Source organism: Suncus etruscus, chromosome 1, assembly GCF_024139225.1.
Source record: "Suncus etruscus isolate mSunEtr1 chromosome 1, mSunEtr1.pri.cur, whole genome shotgun sequence".
Classification (NCBI taxonomy): domain Eukaryota; kingdom Metazoa; phylum Chordata; class Mammalia; order Eulipotyphla; family Soricidae; genus Suncus; species Suncus etruscus.
The window spans coordinates 106,856,437-106,882,950 of NC_064848.1; the positions used below are offsets into that span (position 1 = coordinate 106,856,437).

The 26,514-nt window shown below is 33.7% G+C and overlaps 1 protein-coding gene across 1 annotated transcript in view; it reads left to right on the forward strand.

Annotated features, from left to right (window-relative positions):
- Nucleotides 1–23,897, forward strand: part of CACNA2D1 (calcium voltage-gated channel auxiliary subunit alpha2delta 1) — a 394,888-nt gene extending 370,991 nt beyond the window's left edge. Inside the window, exons 30-39 of the mRNA XM_049776752.1 lie at nucleotides 2,301–2,368; nucleotides 2,670–2,708; nucleotides 4,165–4,236; nucleotides 5,188–5,340; nucleotides 5,423–5,475; nucleotides 6,498–6,553; nucleotides 6,995–7,124; nucleotides 12,043–12,152; nucleotides 13,121–13,203; nucleotides 23,487–23,897. Of these exons, the coding sequence (XP_049632709.1) occupies nucleotides 2,301–2,368; nucleotides 2,670–2,708; nucleotides 4,165–4,236; nucleotides 5,188–5,340; nucleotides 5,423–5,475; nucleotides 6,498–6,553; nucleotides 6,995–7,124; nucleotides 12,043–12,152; nucleotides 13,121–13,203; nucleotides 23,487–23,603 (881 nt within the window). The 3' untranslated portion in view covers nucleotides 23,604–23,897. The remainder of the gene's footprint in view (nucleotides 1–2,300; nucleotides 2,369–2,669; nucleotides 2,709–4,164; nucleotides 4,237–5,187; nucleotides 5,341–5,422; nucleotides 5,476–6,497; nucleotides 6,554–6,994; nucleotides 7,125–12,042; nucleotides 12,153–13,120; nucleotides 13,204–23,486) is intronic.
- Nucleotides 23,898–26,514: the final 2,617 nt, after the last annotated feature.

Below are 26,514 nucleotides of genomic sequence, written 5' to 3' on the forward strand. Positions count from 1 at the left end.
ATTGCTTTTGGCAGGCACAGGGGACCATATGGGACTCCGGGATTTGAATCAATGACCTCCTGCATGAAAGGCAAATGCCTTACCTCCATGCTATCTCTCCGGCCCAAGGCTATCAATATTGATTTAAGAGAAGAAAGGGAAGAAAAACATAACAATACAAAAAAAAATCAAACAAAAACACCCAAAAAGCACTACCACAATATTGTTGTTGTCGATTTCTTTTTAAAGTGATTATCTGGTCATGTTTCTCATATCTTCTTGGTTCAGCCTTGGGAAGTAATAGGAGTCCAAGAATTAATCATTTTTTCTTATTTCAAAGCATAAGGTATTTCAAAATAATCCCTATCAGTCATTTCATTTTTATGGTATCTTTTGTGATACCCTTAATCCCTTTCATTTCTTTTCTTGGGGGGGGGGGAACACCCATTGACACTCAGGAGTTACTCCTAGCTATGCACTCAGAAATCGTTCCTGACTTGGAGGACCATATGGGACGCCAGGGGATTGAATAACGCTCAGTCCTAGCCTTGCTTGGGCAAGGCCTTACCGCTTGTGCCACTGCTCGGCCCTCCCCCTTTCATTTCTGATTCAGTTTTTTATAGTTCTGATTCTTTTTGTATTTAATTTCTTTCTTTGATCTTGCTGCTTTCAGTATTCTATCATTATATATGGTTTTGGTCATTTTTATTAGAATGTGTCTTAGTGTATTTTTATTTTTTTAATATGTTTTTGCTTTTTTAAATTTTTTAAATTTTTTTTAATGATTTTTATTTTGACCAAAATGGATTACAAATCATTCGCAGTAGTATTTTAGGTACATAGTGACATTGAATCAAGGGCATTACCACCACTAATGTTGTCCTCCCTCAACCCCTGTTTCCAGCATGCATCCCATATCGCCCCTCTTTTGTCCCCCAGGCTGCTACAGGTTTTTTGCTTGTTTTCATTTTGTTTTGGGGTTTTTTTTCCTTGTATTATTTTTATGTTTTCCTTTCTTTTTCCCTTTCTTTTCTTAAACTGATATTTATAGAGTATTTTTATTTGACAAATAGCTTTTCTGCTTCCTGGATCTGGGTTCATGAAAGTCTGAAAGTATTTCCTAAATCCTACTGTATATTCTGGAGTAGGTGTAAGGCAGTTACAGAACTTCTTAAAATAGTCCATTGAATGGTTTACAGAGTATAGTGAGTAGAACATTTGCCTTTCACAGCCAACCCAGATTCAATCACCAGCACACCATATGGTCCTCAAGTCCCACCAGAAATGATCATGAGCACAGGATCAGGAGTAAGTCCTGAGCACCACCAGAGTGGCCAAAAACAAAAACAAAAAATATATACTTGAATGACTTTTAAATATAATATAATATACTATATTATTTAATTGGCTATGTATTGCTAATAAATGCCTTCTTATTAATATATGTACAGCTTATGTATTAGTATTACTTCTTAATAAGAACCCCAAATATAATAAACATTCTTTATAATCATATTAATGCTATTATAATAATTACTTACATTTTCATATAGGTAATACTGTTTTGCAGATAAATATAATTTACAACTTTTCCATTGAATCACATTTTTTACCCTACACTTATATTTATTAAAAACAAACAAACAGAATGTGTACAAAAATATCCCAAATTACTATCATTTTGAAACATTTATTCTGAGACATATTGCCTAGGATCCCCACTTCCTCTCCCCTTCCTCTAATTTAGCCTCAGCCTCTTCCTGCAACGTTCCCTTTTCTTAGATATCAATTAGGGGTTCAACATCCACAAGTAGTGTATCCAGAGGTAAACTGTATGGTAGAATAAAATATCAAATGTTTTTTTCCTCAAATACTCAGTGTTTTTATTTTACCTGTAAAACTGAAGTACCTCTGGATTTCAGGGTCATTTTCATAGTCTTAATGTGCGTATTCATGCTGACATCTATACCTCTGATTTTTCCATAAACCTTAGCTTCATTCTTTATTTTGATGGTTACAGTCTCATGGCTCAATTTTATCAAAAATATCATACTAATGGCACCATCACTGTTATGGTATTCTAATGCCAGAAGCCAACAAATAGGGCCTGGCAGGCTAGGAGTATGGCCAGAAACACCTCCTCCCTGAGACTTGGATGTAAAAAGCTCCTGAATCATATTTTTAATGTATTGTTAAATTATCTTTAATCTCTAGATGCTTATATTTGCTTGCTCCAAAATTTTAAATGTTATGGGGAAAATAGATATTATTCATAATCATATTTTAAATATATGTGAATATAATTTTTCTTAATTTTCCAGTTGTTGGAATTAAAATTGATATAAATTCTTGGATTGAGAACTTTACCAAAGCATCAATCAGGGATCCGGTAAGATAGCTATATTTTTTAGTTCTCGTATTACATTTAAAAACCTCAAATTTGCAGAGTTTAAAATCATATACATTGACAAAATTAAAGTTTAAGCCAATATTTGGAGCAGAATAACATTTTTATCAAAGGGTAATTTTTAACTAATTTATAAATGTAAATTATTTTACTAAATAGAACAGCACTTAATCTTTCATAGCATATAAGCATATATTATGCACTTATTTTCATTTATAACAATGATGTGACTATGTAAAACTTGTTTTAAAAATGTATGTGATAATAATTTTATTTCTTCCAGTGTGCTGGTCCAGTTTGTGATTGCAAAAGAAACAGTGATGTAAGAAAACGTTTTATACATATGTAAAGCTATCTGATACATAGATTTTTTTTTTTACCATTTTTATTGAGGTACCAGAATTTACAATACTGTTAGTCATGCGATAGCACAGCAAGGAGGGTGTTTGCCTTCTCATAGCCAGCCCAAGTTTAATTCCTGATATCCCAAATTGACCCTAGAGCCTGTTAGGAGGAGATTGAGTGCAGTGCCAGGAGTAATCCCTGAGAACCGCCAGATGTGGCCCAAACAAAAATAAATAAATAAACCAAAGAAAAATATAAGTTTATTCTTTCATTACATTTGGTTTATTTCAGGGTTATTTTTTTTTGAAAGGACACACCCAGTAGTGTTTAGAGTTTATGATTTTCCTTGTGCTCAGGGATTAGTCCTAGCGGGTTTGGTGGATCATTTGGGTTGCTGGGGATTGCACCCAGGTCAATCAAAGGCATGTCAAGTGCCCTTACTTGCTGTACTATCACTCTGACCCTCAAAATTTATTCTTTTAAACATGACTTATAGATGAAAATTTATGTCGTGTATTTTTCGGGGGTGGAGGCACAAACTCCCTAGAGATACTCAAGAAGCCAGAGAGCCTTTCTTGGAGATTTCAGACAATCAGAACTGTAGTATAATGCAAAGACCTAAGAATATGATGCTGATCCCTCCTGCTTTTCTGTGCATTACACTGGTCTCCTATAGCCATGACAGCTATATTCATGGGCCTCCAAATCCAAAAGTATCAGTGTTTTAGGGTGGACCTAAAATTAAGTCGGGGTTTTCTGCATGCATGGCATGCATTTTAATTCTTTTACTGTTTTCCTTGCCCCAGTCATCTATGTATTTCTTTGCTTGCTGCTTATATTTAGTAAGTTTGGGGTCATTTCTGGCAATGCTTTGAAGAGCATAATGGTCGCTATTGACCAAATGCAGATTGGCCACATACAAAACAAATGCCATCCTCACTGTACTATCTTTCTAGTTCCTGCTTTCTGTTTTTAATATCAAATTAAATAATATATATAATATATTATAATTATAATATAAATGAATTACATTTTCATGCTGCCTTTTTAAAATTGTGACCTGAGGTGATTAAATACATTCAAAGAAATGTCTTTCCTATCAATCTATGTTTTTAAAGTAATTATAATTATATCATTTTCTGGATCATTTTGATGGTATTAGAATGACAAAATATTATTTCTAATTTTATTTTAATAATTGTATATAACATGTTATTATCCATAATTGAATCTGAGGGGGTAGAATATCAAGTCTTGTATTTAAATACATATATCTTTAAGACCATATTTTATCAGAATTTTCTGGCAGGCATGTTCAAAAGAATATACAGTTTTTTGGTTTTTCTCTTACTTTTGTTTGTATAACTATATGGAGCAATAGTAATTCAGCCTCATACCCTCCCTATAATTATGCTTTTTTTTTTATTTTATAGGTGATGGATTGTGTGATTCTAGATGATGGTGGATTTCTTTTGATGGCAAATCATGATGAATACACTAACCAGGTGTGTACTTTGAGTAAGAAGGAATTAGGGTTTATAAACTCTATTTCCCTGATGAACATCATTAAACTCCTTCAAGCCATTATAAAAATTAATGAGTTGTTTTATTTTTGTCATGAAATTTAAGAATGTTAATATAATATAAATTATAAAGTAATGCATCCAAGTCTCATTTTGTTTGTTCATTTTATTGATGTTATCATCAAAATATAACTCAACCATATATTGTAAGCTTTTATTTAGAGATTGCTCAGGAATACAGAGATATCTCAGAATATTGAAGGGCAACTCTTTTATGCACTCACTCCCAAATTTGAACTTCAGCACCATGTGAACTTCCAGCATCCCTGTGATTTTAATGACTTTTTAGTTTAGATCACTTAAACCTTATAAAAAAAATCTGTGAAAAATGTAGTTTGTTGAAGAGACAGATTTAGCTGTTTTGAAATTGATCCTTCTAATTCCCAATTAGTTTGTAAATTAGCCACCAGATTTTATGCAGATTAGTAATGGCCAATAAATATCACTTATGAGTCAGCATTTTCTGTTGCTCTTAAAGACATAAAAGATTATTTAAACAATGTACTTATTTCTAACCAACCCATGTTAATGATCTAGAGATGCCTCCTTAAAGCCTAATTACTCCTGCTCATATAGACCTTATGAGTCTATTTTTTCGATCAACATTTCTCCTCTCAGTTTCTTTTTTTCAAGAGGTTTTTGATTGAGAATTTAGTGCTTAGGAGACTGTTTATTCCTTTCACAAATAACCAGCAGAACCATTGAGTAAGGAATATGTCTAATCTCATTTGAGTTCTTCCAAACTACTTCTATAGAAATGTATTTCTTGTTTTGATGTTTAAGCTTGTGTCTAGTTTACTGTCCTCATTTTCTCATATTCCACTGATTTTATTATTAATATGTAGTTTAAATTTGAATGTTTTTCTTTACCAGATTGGAAGATTTTTTGGAGAGATTGATCCAAGCTTGATGAGGCACTTAATTAATATATCAGTTTATGCTTTTAACAAATCCTATGATTATCAATCAGTGTGTGAGCCCGGAGCTGCACCAAAACAAGGAGCCGGGCATCGCTCAGCCTATGTGGTCAGTACTTATCCAATTGCCCTTTCCTCCCTAAGGAACATCACTGGAGGCTAGTGCAATGACTCTTGGTTTTGTTTTGTAGCCATCAATAGCAGATATATTGCACATTGGCTGGTGGGCTACTGCTGCTGCCTGGTAAGTCAACATTTTTATTTTGTTGGTAATGAACAAATGTGTTGAAAAATAGGAAAGCATTTGCTGAAAATAACAGTTTTCTGATTCATAAATTATTATGTGATTATTTTTATCTCTGCAATAGATTTCAACTTTTGTTCTTAAATTACCTTTGTTAAACTAGTCAGAGGCCACACCAAGGGTGCTCAGAACTTACTCCTGATTTTGGCTCTGGGGACAATATGGAATGCTGGAATCAAACTCTGGTTGATCACTTTCAAAGCAATCACCTTACCTTCTCTATTACTCCAGTCCAAATTAGTCACTTTTTCATAGCAAATATTTCATATAAATAATGATCTGATCTGCTCATGGAATGTATTGATAGTACACTGGGTATGGTACTTGCTTTACTATACCTAGATGGCCCCAGTATATTCATTAGCACGAAAGATGGTCTATGAAGAGTGACCTTTAGCACAAAAGCCAAGAGTAAGCCTTAAACACCAGTGGATATGATTTAAAACCTCTCCCCAACAGATTGTAAAGCCTATTCACTGAAATATTGCTGTTCTCCTAAGAAATAATTACCACTTTTCATATTAGTCTTTGTTACAAATGTTTCCCTTACTTCATCTATAATAGTTTTCCATTAGAACCTTTCTTGCTAAAAATTACAATGTTTCATTAAAAATCCATAAGATTGGGGCCGGAGAGATAGCACAGCAGCCGATCCAGGACCTAAAGTGGTTGGTTTGAATCCTGGCGTCCCATCTGGTCCCCCATGCCTGCCAGGAGCTATTTCTGAGCAGATAGACAGGACTAACCTCTGAGCGCCATCAAGTATGGGCCAAAAACAAAACAAAACAAAAGATTAAATTATTCTAAATTTTTTATTATCAATTTCTAATCTTTTTCACGTACTATTTAAAGTAATATAAAAGATGTTTACCTATACGTGTAAAAATTCTTAAGCTTTTATTATACCTCTATAATGTAATATATCTTTATTTTCATCAATAATTATTTGCATTTAAATTCAGGTCTATTCTACAGCAGTTTCTTTTGAGTTTGACCTTTCCACGACTCCTTGAAGCAGGTATGTAAATGTTGTAATATTGCTTCAATAGCAAATCAAATTTTATTTTGAGAAATGCTGAGTACATCAAAACTCAGAAATTGTATGTGAGTAAAGGGGCATGGAGTGAAAAAAAAAATATGTCTCTTAGTTCTTTTTTTTTGGTTGACATGTTTATCAAAACTTTCTCAAACTTTGTAAATTTTCTTAGTTTCCATTGGCCTCTATTTTGTACTTGCCAGGGCTGCCACTATAATATAGTAGTTTATTATATACTAATATTATAATATACTACTATATGTTTAAACATATAGTAGTATAAAACATATAGTAGTATATTATAACAAGCCATGAAGGCACCTGTCGTCATATATCTGTTTTTGTTTTGTGACAGTTAAACACTCAGGGAAGCTAACTACCATGTTTCCTCTTGACGGAGGTCTTTGTTTTGACTCTCCACAGTTGACATAGAGGATGAAGACTTTACAGCCTCTCTATCCAAGCAGAGCTGCATTACTGAACAAACCCAATATTTCTTCGAAAATGATAGTAAAACATTCTATGGTGTACTTGACTGTGGAAACTGTTCCAGGTAATTTGTTTCATTTCTGAAGTAGATCCTGTTTCACTAAGAAATCTATTTCACTTTAATTTACAGATATTTCTCTGAGCTTTTATTATTTGTGAATTATTAAATCAAAAATTGTTTGATTGTAATTCCTACAATTATAATAATATAGTCAAGATAACTACTTTCAGACAGAATAGACAGAAGTTTGTTTATATTATTCCTTTTTTTTTTCTTTGTTTGTTGTTTTGTTTTGTTCTTGGGTCACATCTGGTGGCGCTCAGGGGTTAATCCCGGCTCTGCACTCAGAAATCGCTCCTGGTAGGCACTGGGGACCATATAGGATGCCGGGATTTTAACCACCATCTGTCTTAGACCAGCTGAATGCAAGACAAATGCCCTACCACTATGCTATCTCTTCAGCCCCTGTTTTATATTATTTCTAAGTAATATATTCAACATGTAGAAATATAAGTATTTCATCATTTTATAAATATAACTAATAATACTATATTTTTGTACTATTTCAATGGACATAACTTTTTTTTAGCTTTGAGATATTTTTTTGTCAGTAGTAGGTTTTTTGTTTTTTGTTTTTGTTTTTTTTTGTTTGTTTGTTTTTGGTTTTTGGGCATTGCTCAGGGGTTACTACTCCTGGCTGTCAGCTCAGAAATAGCTCCTGTCAGGCACGGGAGACCATATGGGACACCGGGATTCGAACCAACCACCTGCTTGCAAGGCAAACACCGCTGTGCTATCTCTCCGGGACCTTTATTTTATTTTTTAGCATATACACAAATCTGTGAAACTATCACAACAGTTTAGGACATTTTTATCACTCCAAAAGAAAATGAACACTTTTACTAGTGTTTCTCTAGTACTTCTAGGTCTAGACAACTATGTTTCTACAAATTTCCCAATTCTAAAAATTTTAAATAGTTGGGTAGGGTATTAAATTCAGTGAAAGATTTTTGTCTATGATTGACCTGTATGGTATTGAAGGCAAAATGGATAAATGGGGAGAATTAATGGTTGGGACTGAGGAGTAAAGGACTAGAAATGATCTGTGTAGGATGATGGATATTATACATATATGAAATATATGCATACAATATTATTAATATATATAGTATGCATGGGGGCACTAGCCCCCGCGCAGTTTTTAAAATACAGACCAATGAGAAAAAGTTAACTGTGATAGTCCCAAGAAAAACCAGTGCTGCGAGTGGGAACTAAGCAGAAACCTAGTATGGTAGCAACCACAGTTACACAGTGAAGGAAGGAAGAGGCCAAGAGGCCGCTGAGAGTAAACAAGTAGAAAAAGAGTACTGGTCTCTTCCTAGCCTGAGAGTCCATCCTCTCATTTTTACTTTCAATATATATATATATATAATATGTGTGGGGGTGCTAGCCCCTGCGCAGTTTTTTAAATGGAGATCAATAAGAAAAAAAAAATTACCAGTGAATGTCAAACATACACCAGTGCTGCATCAGTCCACCCTCCTCCCCATGCATCTCCCCCTTAGTGTAGGGAGAGGAAGAGGGAAAGTCTGAGGACCACTATAGAGTTTACCTGAGCTGGCACCCAGGGAAGGCCTGGAGTCCAGGGGAGAAATAGGGGAATGGCTGGGTTCCTGCCAAGCCTCCCAGCACCCACCGAGCAAGGAGAAGGCCTCCGGCATGGGGTGTCACCTAACCCCATACCTGGGAAGAGCTGGCCTCCTGGATTAGAGAGAACCGTAAGCCAGATATCTGCCCAGCCTCCTCCCCATGCTCCTCCCCCCTAGAGTAGGGAGAGGGGGAAGCCTGAGGACCCCTAAAAAGTCCACCTGAAATCCATTTCAGGCCACCTGAGCCGGCACCCAGGGAAGGCCTGGAGTCCAGGGAGAAACAGGGGAATGGCTGAGAGCCTGCCTAGCCTCCCAGCATCCCTAAGCTAGGGAGAAGGCCTCCAGCATGGGGTGTCCCCTAACCCCATACCTGAGAAGAGCTGGCCTCCCGGATCAGAGAGAATCAGAAGCCAGATATCTGCCGGGCCTCCTCCCCATGCTCCTCCCCCATAGAGTAGGGAGGAGGGACATAACTTTATAATATAGCCATTTAACAAGTTTAAAAAGCTCAAGAATTTCTTGTTTTTTTTTGTTTTGTTTTGTTTTTGGGACACACCCGGCAGTGCTCAGGGGTTACTCCTGGCTCTATGCTCAGAAATAGCTCCTGGCAGTTCGGGGGACCACATGGGATGGTGGGATTCAAACCACCATCCTTCTGCATGCAAAGCAAATGCCTTACCTCCATGCCATTTCTCCGGCCCCCCAAAATTCTCCGAGCTCAAGAATTTCTAATTTCTGTTTTTCTTCTCTAGTATTCTCTAACATTTAGAATTGAATTTGATTTTTATTTGTATTGGAAGAACAATAAAATATTTTCTTAGGTTGATATTAGTATTCCCAAAGCATCAACTTGACTTTTTAAAAAGAAATTTATTTTTAATTTGGTTGTAATATAATACAAGAGGTAGACAAGGTGATGATTTTGAGATATTTTTTAATGTAGTCATCTATGACATAGGATATGTGAAAATGGAACTGAACATCACTATTTATAAGGCACAAAATTTGAGTAATTCATTTTTAAAGATTAAGGGCAGATCATCTAAGGAAGAATGTTAACAGAGAAGTAAAAATATAAGAAGGAGGGGCCGGGAAGGTGGTGCTAGAGGTAAGGTGTCTGCCTTGCAAGCCCTAGCGTAGGATGGACAGCGGTTCGATCCCCAGGCGTCCCATATGGTCCCCCCAAGCCAGGGGCGATTTCTGAGCACATAGCCAGGAGTAACCCCTGAGCATCAAAAGAGTGTGGCCCAACCCCCCCCCCAAATATATATATAAAAGAAGGAAAGATAAACAGACTTTGTGCAAAGTCTGGGATGATTTCATATTACAGAAGATCATCAACTAATATAATGTCAAATAGACAAGTGCAGTATGATTTTATGACACACTTTAGAAAACTCTCCATTCTATAGAGTACCATGTGCAGGATGAGGAGTCAGAAAAGCAGAAAAAGGGAAAAGCAGACCACTGTTCTAGAGATTAACATATTAAACTAGAACTTCAGGTCTGAAGGATTGTGACATAAACCAGAGACTACATCAGAACAAATTAAAACCCTATGTTTTTTATTAATTGTTTTCCAATGAATAACATTATGAATATAAAAATGTAAGTTAAATTATAAAAACAATATAATTCAGATATAAATTTGAGTCAACACAAAGAAAAAGTAACACTAACAGGGTTCAGAGTAAAGTAATTGGAAAGTTATTCAAGGATAACAGAAGGCATTGCACTATATTTTGCCAAATTAAAGCCTTATTTATGTTTTCACCCTTTCTACTTTGTCATAAACACTGAACAGAATTTTGTCTTTTCTAATTCTTGTTAGACTACTGATTTAAAGAGAGAAAAAAGCCAGCTCTGTAGACACCTTCAGAGTTTAGTTTTATAATAAAAACAGTTTGAATAATTAGACCTTTACATTTTTAACATGTAATCTTTTATCTTATTTGCTTAATAAAATTGTTCAGAAGACCAAAAGTGGGAAAGACAATGTAAAATATAACATTTTAATACTGATGTTGTACACTGATTCAGTTATCATTTTGAGAATTAACTGCAACTTCAATTCAAGAATACACTTTATTGCTAACATAATCAGTTTTTGTAATGACATCAACAAATAAAGGAATGATACTTATTATTAAAAAATAATAAAGTAGAGGCCGGAGAGATAGCAGAGCAGTAGGGCATTCTCCTTTCCGAATCAGGACAGATGTGGTTCGAATCCCACCATCCTATATGGTCCCCCGTGTCTACCAGGAGTGATTCCTGAGAGCAGAGCCAGGAGTAACCCCTGAGCTGTGCTGGGCATGACCCAAAAACAAAAGAAAAAAAAAAGTTGAATCAAGGTTCCTTTTACTTTCCTTTTACTTACTATATGCTTAGGTCCCAATATGAGTAAAAAAAAAAATATGAAAGAATTCATAAAAGCATGTCATCAGAGTATTATATTTGATGAAATTTGTAGATTTATTTTGGGTCTAAAGGAAGACTTAAGAACTTAAGTTGTAGAAAGAGAACCAACGATAGAATTTACAGTCCACAGTTCTCTACATCTCTATTGTTCCAGTATAAGACTAAAGGCCTAAGAGATGGCTATTTAAATCACTTAAATTTAAATGTGTAGTCTCAGTCATGCTTTAAGTTCTCAATATCATCCTCCAGCTATTGTTTACTATATTGAACAAAGAATATATTTCTATAGTCTCAAAATGTTTGTTTTGAGGTACTTTGCCTTGAAGCAATATGCTTAGACATTTTTGTGCTTTGATTTTTTTTTTATTGAAAATAAGAGAAGCTTCATTTACTGTGAAGACAAAAACATAGTTCCTTAAATTTGTGAAATAAAAAATTTTCTAATTGTTTCAACAACATAGTGCTTAATTTTTATTTTCAAACATAAATAACCCTTAAACCATCAACTATAATTTTTTGTAATGGAAAGAAATCTCTTTGTTTGTTTGTTTTCGTTTGGTTTTGGGTTTTTCAGGCCACACCCATTTGATGCTCAGGGGTTACTCCTGGCTAAGCACTCAGAAATTGCCCCTGGCTTGGGGGGACCATATGGGACGCCGGGGGATCGAACCGTGGTCCTTCCTTGGCTAGCGCTTGCAAGGCAGACACCTTCTAGCGCCACCTCGCTGGCCCTATAGAAATCTTATGTGTATACTTATGAATAAAACCTAATAATCTTTCTCTTTAGATTTTTACATTGTTTTGTTTTTATTTCTAAAGCCTTTTGTTTTGTGTCACATAAGCTCTTTGAAAGTTTTTTCCCCCAGAAGGTAGTGTTCCTTTCCTCTGACTCTTGAATATTTGTTTTGCAGAATCTTTCATGTAGAAAAACTTATAAACACGAACTTAGTATTCATAATAGTGGAAAGCAAAGGGACTTGTCCCTGCGATACCCGACTGCTCATACAAGCAGAGCAGACTTGTATCCTTGATCTAAGATGTTTGCAATAAAAAACCATCTTTACAAAATTCTCATCTAACCCTGTCATTTTTGGGGGGTCATTTTCTAAATTTAATATCATAGAGTGGTGTCGTCATCTGTCAGAGGAAATATGCACCGAGAGAATGAAAACTTCTAACTAACATCATGAGACTTTCTGGAGAAAGCAGTAAATGTTCACTGGAAGTTCCAAAAATAACTTGAAAAATCAAAGATGGATCTGGCTTGAATTTATGGTAGTTAGGAGGCCCTGTGTAGTGCTTGCATTTAACCTTTGCTCCTAGAAAACTCTGTGATTTAAATTTCTAGGTAGTGACTAATGAGGCAGAAGTAAATCTTATCTATGTACTTGTCTTAGTGCAGAACAGAAAGAAAAAGAGAATGATGTGACTTTAAACCTTTCAACAGCCACTTAGACAAATGGAATTGAATGGTTTATATATTTAACATGGAAGTTTCTTAAAGCATAATTTTAAGGAATTAATTTAATATTCCCCACTATACTGCAATAACACTTTAAAATACTTCTGGCAATAAATATGTTAAAATGACAGTTCAATTACTTATCTTAAAATTGAAATTTATTAAGAATTTGTTTCTAACATTCACACCCTCTCTTATGCTCCATTTTACATGTACGCCTCTTTTGTACACTTTCATTATGTATGCATTTTATCCACTTATACTCTCCAAAGTCTTATTGACTACTTGATGTATGATAGATACCAAGGTACTCATGATCTCTTCATATTATTCCTAGTCTGAAAAGAAAAAAAATTGTATCTGATTTAGTTTCTTCCCTATATTCATAAGTACTTAGTAGTAGTATAAATGGTGGTATAATACTGGTAGAAGTATCTCTTGCTTGCTTTGAGAAACAAGTATATAACAGAATTTTTATTGTGTTAAAGAAAAAAATTAAATGCAAATTCCTTAACAAGTTTCTTTAGCTGATGGTCCGGATCCATGTGATATGGTGAAGCAACCCAGATACCGAAAAGGGCCTGATGTCTGCTTTGATAACAATGTTCTGGTAAGACCAAATGTTTGCTGTATTCAAATTCCATAATTCAGTCATCATTATACAAATTGATAAAAAGAGGCAAATAATGATATTAGTACAAACATAATCTATACTAGTTCTGTCCTTTTACTTGATGTACTAATTGCTGACAATTTTTTATTTCAATATTTTTCATGGTAGAAATTATCTTGACAATTACTTCATCAAACTGTACTTTCAAGAAATTGCACTTTCAAAGACAATTTCAATCCATTTATGAATAATTCAGAATTAGAAATCTATTTAATTTCTAGTAACTTGGTGCCAGAGAGATAGCATGGAGGTAAGGCATTTGTCTTTCATGCAAAAGATCATTGGTTTGAATCCCAGCATCCCATATGGTCCCCCGAGCCTGCCAGGAGTGATTTCTGAGCATGAATCCAAGAGTAACCCCTGAGCACTGCCAGGTGTGACCCATAAACCAAAAAAAATTTTTTCTTCTAGTAACTTACAGTAGATTTACTTACACTACATAGAGTCCTATCTTTATTTACTTTTCAATTCTGGGGTCTAGAGCCGTTGTACAGTGGGAAGGCAGTTTGTCTTGTATGTCCCAAGTTCTTTGGTCCATTATATACTCCCCCAATCTTACCAGGAGTAAGCCTGAGCAAGAAGAATGTAGATTCCCCTGCCCTCAATATTTAATTACAAATCTGTTCATATTTGTATATGTGTCTGTAAATATAGTACACTAAAACTTATTAACATCTAACATTTTGTTTAATTAAAACCTCTGAAGTTTTCCCATTTTCGTCAGTGAGTCTTAACTAACTTTCATTTATAAAGGTTTTTTTCTATAAACTATATTCAAGAACATTGTCCACAACCAATTTTTGCCCTCCCAAAAGTGGTGTCACTTGTTTGAGAACTTCATTCAATTATTTGTTGTTCATTTTCAGCAGTTAAAAAAAAAAACATTAAATTCATTTGGATGAACTTTAAAGTTTGACCACAGAGCTCAAGAGAAAGCTTAAACATTTGTCTTCTATGCAGCTAACCTTAGCTAAATCCATGTTTCCTGAGCATTGCCAGGTTTGACTCCAAAAAGACAAAAAGAATTAATCAAAGATAATATGAAGATCAAAACCTTATTACCCAAACTCTTTTAACCCTAAAAGATATTTTTATATCTTTTGATCAAGTAGTTGATTTAAAGTGTTACATATATTTCTATTCTAAGCTAATCATTATATTATAATTTTCTATACTATCATAAAACTGGTATATTTATAATTAAGTCATTCTAATTTTTTTCTTTTTTGTATTGTTTTGTTTTGGTTTTTTTGGGTCACACCCTGCAGTGCTCAGGGGTTACTCCTGGCTCTACACTCAGCTGGGATTCGAACCATCATCCTTCTCCATGCAAGGCAAACGCTTTACCTCCATGCTATCTCTCCGGCCCCTCTAATTTTTCTTCTTAACAATTTCAGTTTACACAAAATCTTACCTTTGGAATCACAATGGCTTAATTAATAATTACTTATAATATCTAACCCAGATAACCATATTTATTATTCTTATGATAATTATATGATGACTCAAATCAGTCTTGCTTTGAGTTCATGCTTGCATTTACTCTTTTCTGGAATCATCATGATTGTCGCCTTCTTTCCACCCTCCTGCTCAGGTGGGCATTTCCTGATTTGGAAACCACTAGATGGAGATGTAGCCATTACTGTGAAGTGAATTCATCAGAGGTGGGAAATGCAGAGTAGGCAGAGTGAATCTCAGAAAATAACCAAATTTGTTCACAGTAAACTAGTAGTGACAGAAACTTGGGGGAATTTACTAAAATAATAGATCGATGGTGCAAGGGAAGTAGCTCAAATAGTGAAGCACATAGCTGGCTATGTGAGGTCCTGGATTCAATCCCTAACAAGCATGACCCACTTTCCTCCAGCACCAATACAGAGCATTATAGGGAGTGACCCTTTAACAAATAATTGATCGACAATGAATAATCATAGCCTAGGGTATTTTGATGAAAGAATTGTATTGTTCTCATAGGTAGTATTATTTACATATTAGTGAAGTTTGCCTTGCATGCAGCCAATATGGGTTCAAGCAGCAACACCAAGATTAATTCCTGAGAGCAGTGCCTCTCAAATAAAGGTATACTTCTTAATCACAGAATGTTTAAATAACATTTATGAGCTATCAATTATATTTTTGTGAATAATTACTAATATTGGTGCACACACCCACTGGTATTCAGGGCTTAACCTTAGCTCTGCACTCAGGAGTTATATCTGGCAATGCTTGGGGGTAGGGGCCATATGGGGTGCCAGGGATCAAACCTGAATACAAGGAAAATGCCCTTCTCACTATACGCTATACAATCTCTCTGGTCACAATAATTACTTATTTTAAGTAAGTCAACATTTTTTTCTTTCTTTGGGCGACACACAGCTGTACTTGGCTTTTCCCTAGCTCTGTACTCAGGGTTTACTCCTGGTGGCCTTCTGGGAATCACATTGGAATCAATAGGTCAACTGTGTGAAGGGCAAATGTCCTTACCACTATACTATCACTCTGGGTCCTAAATAGGTTAAATTTTAATTAGCAAGGTGTTTTTTTTACCATAAAAATCTGTAGTAAAATAAAAAATCTTTATTAAATCATTATTATTTCATTGACAGCTCACTAAATGGAATTTTCCTATATTCATCTCACTGATTTTGTCTCACTGTAGCTATAAATTTATTTATTTATTATTTTACTTAATCATTTTTTTTACTTATTTTTGTTTTGGGGCCACACTCTGTGGCACTCAGGGATTACTCCTTACTCTGTGCTCAGAAATTGCCGGGGATCAAACCTGGGTCTGTCCTGGGTCAGCCACATGCAAGGCAAATGCCCTATCTCTGTGCTACCACCTGACCCTGTAACTAAAAATTTATTAAGAAAATAAATAGCACCATGTATTCAACTGGCAGGATAAATATATGATAGTGAAATTATTTTTGAAAAACATAAAGAGCATATTTGAGGATACCTTGTTATAATTGTATGCTAGAGAAGTAAATGAATAATCTTGAAAAAATTACATATGTGATATACACTTTACCTTAATGAATGTTGGGTGATTATCTGTTTTTTGAGTATTAATATGATAATAGCAAAGAGAAAATTGTGCTGAAATTCTTACAAAATATTATAAAACTAATAGAGTTAGGGGGCAGTCATTTGTCATTATTAGGCCTCAACATGACTAAATCTAAATTTCAATATTAATCCACCTAGAATCAAGATTTTTTGTTAGATTATTTTTGTATTTGTTTCCTATGATGGTGAAGTAACCTTTAAATTATTCTGAAAGATGAGATCAATCTGATTGTTTCAAGAATGACAGCATAAAGTTATGCCCAGCATTAGAATGTAAAAGGGGTGGAGTCAGAGAGATAGTACTGAGTGTAAGGTTCTTGTCTTGCATTCAGCTGACCCTAGTTCAGTCCCTGGAACCCCATAAATTTCACTGAACACAAATCCTGATGGCAGTCAGGTGTGACACAAAAGCTAAAAATAAAATTATTTTAAAAGTAAAGGTATCCTGGGGCCGGGCGGTGGCGCTGGAGGTAAGGTGCCTGCCTTACAAGCGCTAGCCAAGGAACGGACAGCGGTTCGATCCCCCGGCGTCCCATATGGTTCCCCCAAGCCAGGGGCGATTTCTGAGCGCATAGCCAGGAGTAACCCCTGAGCATCAAACGGGTGTGGCCCAAAAACCAAAAAAAAAAAAAAAAAAAAAAAAAAAAAAAAAAAAAAGTAAAGGTATCCAATTATGAAGCCACATGACATGATTACTTTCTTAAATATAAATGTTTATCAAAAAAGGAAAGTAAATCAAACCAATGAAATACACTATTATTGGATACAAAAAATGATCTACCAAAATAATTTTGAATGTGGATATACTTAATACAAAAGTAAGTCATTATTTGAGGGTTAGTTTCACTAGTAAATTTTTTGAAGAAATTTTAATGGTGATTATACATCAAAAAAGAAAAATTTCTTAGTCAAATGACCAGAAAACTTTATTTTGATTTAAAGAAAAAGTGTGTCTAAATTTATTTAGTTCTTTCTATTTTCAGTTATTCCTATTGGGTTCTAGATGGTGAAATAAGCATAGCTTTGACTGTACTAGATTTATATGGTAAATTTATGTGGGAAAGAGTTGTATCCAATATTGTACAGGATCTTAAATCATGAGGAAAATTTATATGGCTATATATGTCATTTTCTTTACACAATAGAAAACAGTAAAAGCATCTTTTTTTTATTTTTATTTTGACCATATTGGCTTACATATCTTTCACAGTAGTATTTTAGGTATATATTAACATTGAATCAGGAGAATACCCATCACCAAATTTGTCCTCGTCCTCCTCCACCCAGTTACCTTCCTGCAACCCATATCCCCTACCATCACCCCCCGGGCTGCTAGAGTAAGTAGTCCCCTCTGTGTCTAGCTTACTATTAGTGATCATATATCTGTTTGGTTTTGGTACCCTCCCTTGTTTCCCCCTCTATTTGAGAGACGGAGCTAAATAATTCGAGTTATGTGGTTTCGTTTGAAGGAAAGAAAAGCAATAGAATGGGGTAAAAAGAAAAATCAAATAAGCTGAAAATAAGCGGAGTCCTTCTAGAGGCTTACAATCTCAGTTCAACAGAGGACAGGAAAAAGGTAATTAAAACACTGCAGTAATACAGAAAAAATATCAAATAAAATATACAGTGAGAACTACAGCAAAAAAGACAAGCACCACACAATAGTCTCGGTCCTGAAATCAAACCATGCCGGAGTGCAAAAAGAAATAGAAAGATAAACTAAACTAAACTAAACTAAAATTGGAGACATCATCTTCAATATCTACACAAAAATAAAGAAGTCAAAAAAATGAATCAATAAATAAATATAAATGTGGATAAAAGAATTATTTTGTGCCCCCTGCCCCGCATAGGCACAGTAACTATTGGGGACATTATAGAGGGAATTCTCTTGGCATAGGAGATACAAGGTGTCTCCACCTCTGAAGTATACTGTCATGTTTATATATAGTTTATATATATGTTTATATATAGTTTATAACTATAAACTCCTTGCATGATCATTTACTCTCCCCTCGGGAAAGCACCATTTTTATTGAGTCTTTTGAAAGTATAATTTATTAGAATTTAATTTCCCTCTAAATATATATATATATATAATTACACTCTAAATATATCTATGTATGTAAAAATATACTCACACATCTAAAAAATATAATACATTGACACTATTCTTTTTCTGTGTGTTAAGCTGAAACAAGTTACTGACCTGATATTTTCTATTAATCTATACAACTCCAACTGATTTATCATATCATGTCAGTAGGCTTTGATTTCATTAAGAGAAAAAATGCTGAGGTATCTCCCAAAACAATGTCATAGACTGACCTCAAATCTCACTATTGGCAGCCAATCGATTTAGCAGCATAGGAGAAAATAATATCAGGAAACTGAAACTCTGATTTTCAATGTGAATCAACATGCAGATGTCAGAAACTGATCTAAACTGCTACCTCCAGACTGAAACAGATATATTTTATCAAAAAGGAAACAAAGAAAAGCAAAACAAGCATTTAAAATTAAAACAATGGAATAAGATCCAGAGAAAGAAATGTTTTTCTTTCCATTACATATATCTGTGATATAGCCATGTATTTTACACTAATATGATTTTGCTCAACAAAATATATCCTAAATACTTACTGGTCTATGTGTTTAGTAATTGTCTCTTCCTCTAAACTAATATATTTAATGAGGATTTGTATACCTTCCTGTGAAATGACATTTTAGCTTTTAAGTAATCAGCTTATATTTTTAGTATTTTTAACAAATCCCTATTGGGGTAGTTGGTGGAGGATGGGCTTGGGCAACACATGACAATACTCAATGATCATTCTTTGTAGTGCTTGTACTCAGGTGGACCATATGTGGTACGAGGAATCTAATTACCCACTGTACTATCTGTATGGCCACAATTTTAAGGCATTTTCATACTAAAAATATTTCTATTTGGTTTGCTTTCTTGAGCTTTTATCTCACTTGCTTGCCTATTTTTTTTTTTTAGTTTCTTCCATTCTGGAGAAGCCTTGTTTTCTCTCAAAAATTAATTTTTCCCTCTCTCTATACTTACATCTTTCTAAAATAAGTTCCAATAGAAACTTTCTTTTAAAATTTTTAAATATAATTGAACATCCTGCGTTTTATCTGTTTACCATACCAAGTGTTAAATGAATTAAATAAGAGAAAAGTAACTGCAATAATTACTATTACTGTAAGTAAAAATTTTGACTTGTTGAGGAGAAAGCAAGTGTTATTGGAATGTAATCTGTTATTGCAGTCAGTTGGGAGAGGGATGCAGGACATGAGAATTAAGAGGTAGCCTTGCTCCTTACACAGTTTGGAGGGCCTTATACACAATTTGACTTTATTCTGAGAGATGATAAAATACAAGAAGTTGACTTGTATGTGAAATAATGAAAGTTAGTAGATGTCAAGATACATTTCAAATAGAGATAATTACATAAACTGACAGATTATATTGAGGGGGTAGGAGGAATCACAGATATTTGTCTCTTCCTTATCTGCTAATCTTAATAATTTAATAAAAAAGGGGTTGAGATCAATTAATGTGAAGGTAAGAGAAGATGTAGCTCTAAAAAAGTAAAAGTGTGAATGATTGTCCAACAGAGGAGCCTACCAAAGTTACCGTTCCATAGGCACACTGATTCTAGAGTTATACACTCAGCAACAATTTTCTCAAAATAAAAACAAATTGAGCTCTTGTTATATGCTGATATCTGAGAACATGTATTGAAATAAAGATCAAGACACTGATCATAAACTTCACCTTGACTTAGTCACATGCATTCAGGACTTGACTTCTCCCTGAGGAATAAAGGATGTGATGGGACTAGCCTATTAGAGAAAAATATTGAATTTGTAAATATTTACATCCTCTAAAATTGAACAATTAAATATATAAAGAAAGTATCTCTCCTGCATATGAATGATGAATAAATGTTCCAGAAATTAATAAAGAATTCAAGTACGTTTTAGATCAGGTGAATGTATCAGATGTATGCAGAATATACATTCTTCTTAAATGTTTATGGAAGATTTTACAGGAACAATCATGTATTATACATTTACCAAAGTAAATCTTATACCTTTAAAAATATTTAAAATATATGAAATACATTTTCTGACAACATGGAGCTGGAGATCAACTCCAAAAAGAAAAAAAAATTATACTAATTTTTGGGTAAAAGCCAAAAATTGGAAGGAAGGAAGGAAGGAAGGAAGGAAGGAAGGAAGGAAGGAAGGAAGGAAGGAAGGAAGGAAGGAAGGAAGGAAGGAAGGAAGGAAGGAAGGAAGGAAGGAAGGAAGGAAGGAAGGAAGGAAGGAAGGAAGGAAAGGAGGGAGGGAGGGAAAGGAGGGAGGGAGGGAAAGGAGGGAGGGAGGGAGGTAGGGGCTAAGCCAACTGAGTAGCCAGGAATTCTGTGGGCAACATCACTAAAATTAGGTGAATTTCTACAAAGAAAATGAGTAAGTTTTCTATAAATTTATGTTTCCAGAAAGCAAACCTCATGACAGAATTGGAAGAGATAATAAAGCATTAATATAATTCCTCACAATAAAAATTTTTTTTTTGTTTTTGGGCCACACCCGTTTGATGCTCAGGGGTTACTCCTGGTTATGTGCTCAGAAATCGCCCCTGGCTTGGGGGGACCATATGGGACGCCGGGGGTCGAACCGCGGTCCTTCCTTGGCTAGCGCTTGCAAGGCAGACACCTTACCTCCAGCGCCACCTACCCGGCCCCAATAAAAATTTTTGAAGTTAGAGAATCTCAATGTAGAAGCAAGTTCAAGAGATTGAAACAAAAGGTATATGGAGTTATTAACTAAAGGTATTTAATATATTAAAAGTTTAGAAATTATAGGCATGAAAATGAAAATAAATCAATTATATAAGATTAAATTTTTTAAGTAAATTCTTGGTAGGAAAAAGAAAAGAGTAACTAACATTTAAAAATATTACTATCAGACTTCTATTAGAATTCTCAGCAGATGTTCTAGAGATAGTATATGTTCATGGTGCTGTCTTGCCTTGTAGATGGCTAATCCTAGATTGATCAAGAACTTTAACTCTATCTTATGATGATTTAATTTTTAAAAATTCTAAAATTTGCTTGATACCACAAAAGCCAACAAAGCAATTATGAGAGTAAAGCAGAGGAAATCATACTCCCAATTTCAACAATATCTTTAAAAAAAAAATGAAAACCACATGGTATTAAGCAAACAGACAACCAAAAAACAGGTGTACAGATCAATGAAATAGAATAGTGAGTCCAGAAATACATGGACTCTTGTATAAACAACTCATTTACAATGATGGAGGCAATATCATACAATAGAGAAAGGAAAGCCTCCTCAACAAATGACTTGAGGGAACTAGACAGCTACATTTAGGGGGAAAAAAGTCCCTTTAATCTCCACATACAAAAGTAACTCAAAGTAGATGAAAGCCTTTCCTATTAGACTAAGATTTAATAGTTATATTTTAAAACAGATCTTATCTATAATATTTATTTTAGTTTAACCAACAAAGAAATAAAAGTTATGATTCCTTAAAATACATTTTAAGTAAGGATTTTTACTAATTTACTAATAGAAAATCCATTTCAAATCCCATTATACAAAATGAACTCTAATTCTTATTCTAATTATTCTAATTCTTATTCTCTGGGAGTTTGGAAGTTTGCAAATTATTTTGCATATAGGAAAAAATATTCTGCACATAGTACAAAATACCCATGTGTTTGTGTCTTTTTCATGTTACATTGATAACTATTAGATGAATGTTGTATTATTGATATTTTATGTTTACTAGAATTTAGGTATGCTATTTTTAATTAAATTCAATATATTAAAGATCTATGGTCCTAGAAATTTTAAAGAGTAGATCCTAGAAAGAAAAGATATGGGACAGGGAGATAGTAAAGCAGGTAGGTCACTTGCTTTGCACTTGGCCAACTCAAGTCCCATTCTTCACACCTTATATGGTGTCCTGACCCTGCCAGGAATGATCCCTGAGAACAAAACTAGAAGCACTGAATAACACCTGATGTAGCCCAAAAACAAACAAAAACAGATAAAGGATTATTTTGCATTTGTATTGAACCTAATCTGTCTTTACTGCAGAGGAGGTATCCAAATAAGTAAAATACAACATTTATTTCATTATTTTGTTCAGTTTTAATTTTAATTTATATTTTCATAATGTCCTTTCTTTGTTTATGCTTCAACTACATTATTTTCAATTTAATTCTGAAAAAATACAGATACCTACATAAACATAATATGTTCAGCTTAGAAACTGATTACAAGTGGCATAAGAAATAAAAGTTAGGAGCTAGGAAAATGAAACAGTGGGTAAGATACTTGCTTTGCATGTAGCTATCCATCTTCATTCCTAGACACTTACACTGCTGAGCTGCCTCTCAAAATAAATAATTAAAAAGAATTAACTTTAAAAAAAAAAAAAAAAAAAAAAAAAAAAGGGCCGGGCGGTGGCGCTGGAGGTAAGGTGCCTGCCTTACCTGCGCTAGCCTAGGACGGACCGCGGTTCGATCCCCCGGCGTCCCATATGGTCCCCCAAGCCAGGAGCAACTTCTGAGCGCATAGCCAGGAGTAACCCCTGAGCGTTACCGGGTGTGGCCCAAAAACCAAAAAAAAAAAAAAAAAAGAATTAACTTTATATCTCCAATTTATTTTAGCAACCAAACAATTTGCCTTTTAGAACATAAGTTTTCACTTTCAATTCTTGGAAATTATAACATATATCATCATTAAATTATGTTTTTATTTATTTTATTTATTTATATATTATTTATAAAATATTATCAACTATTTTCATATTGATACTATGAAAGCAAATTTTTATTAAGAAATGGTATACTACTCAAAATAGTATAATCATATTTTTCATAAATATAAAAATCTATAAACTAATTTTATCAATTAGTGTTAGGAGAATTACTTTATTCAAAATTGGTGAATAATATAATCTGGGAGAATGCAGTTTATTTGGGTGCAAATTAAAGCTATTATATAAAGTGAATTGAGAATTGGACAAATAGGGATACTCAAAAAGATGACTTCTAAAATGTATTTTAATATTTTTCTTTTTCACCTCTCTCCATCAGGAGGACTATACTGACTGCGGTGGCGTTTGTGGATTAAATCCTTCCTTGTGGTCTATCATTGGAATACAATTTTTACTACTTTGGCTTTTATCTGGCAGTAGACAGTACCAGTTATGACCTTCTAAAACCAAATCTGCATAATTAAACGTCAGATCCTGCCAAAGTATGAGCCCTCAACTGCATTTAAATAGGGTCAGTCCTGGAGTTACCTGAACACTGGGCCCATACTTTGGCATAAATCTATGATACAGACTCATAAAACACCCACTGGCTGCATGTCAGGGTGTGAGATCCTTACTGTTGTGTGAATGCTGCATTATCTATGTAAATCATCAAGCAAATTTCTATATGTGCTCTATTGGGAAAATTGAGTGTTGTTGCAGTGTTGGTGATTACATGTATAAGGGCTTCCCACACAATTGTTTATGAATCATAAAAATTGTCTTGATTCTTAGAATTTTAACAATGTAGTCCTTGTTTGTTGTTTTTGTTTTTCAACCAAGAAAATCCCTAAGGGGGAAATAGCTCATTTTACCTTTACTTACTCTTCTGTTAAAAGTTATTTCCTGTTTCAGATGGTTATGTCTATCTATGGAGAAAGAGAAAGAGCAAAAAAGAGAAGAAATGATACCATTATTAAAATATAAATATGGCTATTATTAACCTGAAAATTGCCATAAAAATGCCTTATGAAGAATGCTTCTTTGCCAAAAAAAATTATACACAAATTATGACCAATTAAATTTTGGTGGAATATTTTATTGGTTACATGGAAATAATTAAGTTTTTAACCTAATGGTGCTTGAGGGTAAAATTTGAATACATGGATATATTGAATATATTTGCTCATCATTGTAAGCCCTTAAATGCTTTGATGTAATGTTCCTTTTGTTCATGGTAAAGTTACTGTAGTGTTGGCCAGATATTTCAAGATGCTCTAAGAAAAGCTTGTCGGGGGGAGGGGCAATGTTTTTTCTTGTGATAAATGAACTTTAGTTACCAAGGGTATTTTGCATGATGCTGCTGCTATTTTAACTTCTGGTTTGTTTTTCTCTTACTGTAGAGTATAGTCCATTGAAAAGTTAACTGAGTGACATCATTGTTATGTAAGAATCTGAACTTGCAGTGTAATGCACTTAAGTCATCTTTTTCAAATGTTGTTAAACTACTCTGAATATACTGTGCAATGTAAATGCTGAATGACTGGGTTAGGTATATGGTGAAATGGGAATTAATGGATTTTATACAGATTCGTGCTTTTGCCTGAAACCTATGTACAGATATTTTAAGTACATAAATCAGATTTGACACATTTATTTTTTAAAAAGTACATATATGTTTTCAATGAATATTCATCCTAGGTTTCCTCTTTGTTCATTTGAATAGTAGCATGTACAATACACAAATCTCTGCTACTATTGCTGCTGCTTTTGCTCCTCTATTTAAAAGTTATGATCTTTTGACCAAAATTTCTGTGCAGTTTGTTGAGGGTTTTACTAAAATTTGAACAAATAGGAAACCTTGAATCTATATGTATGCACATAAATACTTGATTGTGAATAATCAAATTGTTTTTATACAACTTCATTGGTGGAAATGGTTAGTGTAGTAAATCAGCTGTTTCATTAAAGATTAACAGCAAAACACTATTTATGTTTTAAAAATTATTTTGAAAGTAAACAGTATTTTACAAAAAGGTAAAAATAATGAATGTGTAACTAATCATAGTGAATAATTCTACCGAAAAGGAAGTATGCAGATATTTTTATGGTAAAATGGATTTTTGAACATGCCAAATACTGGTATGTTTATATGCTGGAAACTTTCTTAATATATCATTTTAAGTTCATATCTTATATTATCCAGCATGCTTTCATATGCTCTGCATATTAAAAATAAAACGAATTATGTAGCATAGCTTAAAGATATATTTGTTTTGTTTTTAGCTTTGCATACATTTGTAATTCCCTTCCACCACCAATATACTCAAGGTACCATTTGTGTACATTTCCTTATTTATGATATTTTTTTATTTTAAAAATGGGAGGGGGAAGCAAAATCACTTTGCCAACTATTGTTCTAAGAGTTGACATCAGTTATCATTTCTAATGCATTGTTGTGATTTTGTAGTCTCATTTGTAACTGGTATTGACATTTTAGAAAACACCAAAGTGATTTTTAAAAATATAGAACTTCTCACTCTAGTAATTATATGTTTAAATCATGTTGTTTGTTAATCAACTAAACCTTATTGTTAACTTTTGCTAAACTTTCAAATCATGAAAGTGTTGGGAAGGGGATATCAAAATATAAAATTATTAATTTATGTATATATGATGCACATTAAATGATTTATTTGCTTCCAAAATACAACAAACTACCTTAAATTATGTTTAAAATCTATTAGATACTTTTTCATGGCTAATGTCACTGAAATAGCACATTTTCATCAACTGCATTGTTATTGAATTAATTAGAGTTAACCTTGGCATCTCTTGACAGTCTTAGTTGATTTCATTTGCCATCAAAATACATTTATATGCATGAGTCTAGCTATGATCTCATTTTCTGTAATAAATAAACATATATTATGACAAACATATACATGGTAATAAATTGGACAAAAATGCACACACTGACCAAAATTTGTTCTCATGACTAATACTATTCTTCATGCATTTATCATACTTTATAAAAGAAAACAGTAACACTCATCACACTGAATTATGTTTAAGTTTTAATTATGTGATTTATAATTGTCATAAGAACGTGAATTATACCCTGCTTTACATACTACAAATATATATATATATATTTCCAAAACTTACACAATATAAGAGATCAAGAAAAAACTGAAGCTCTTTTTAACTTATTTAAGTTTTACTATACTCACACTGCTTAATGTAATTTACCACTAAAACAAAATCAACATGTCTTACATTGGTGTTGAGTAACAGGAATGGTTTGTGCATTAATGATTCCTTGTGTTTTTTTCATTTGAACAACCAGCATTACTGCCAAACACCAA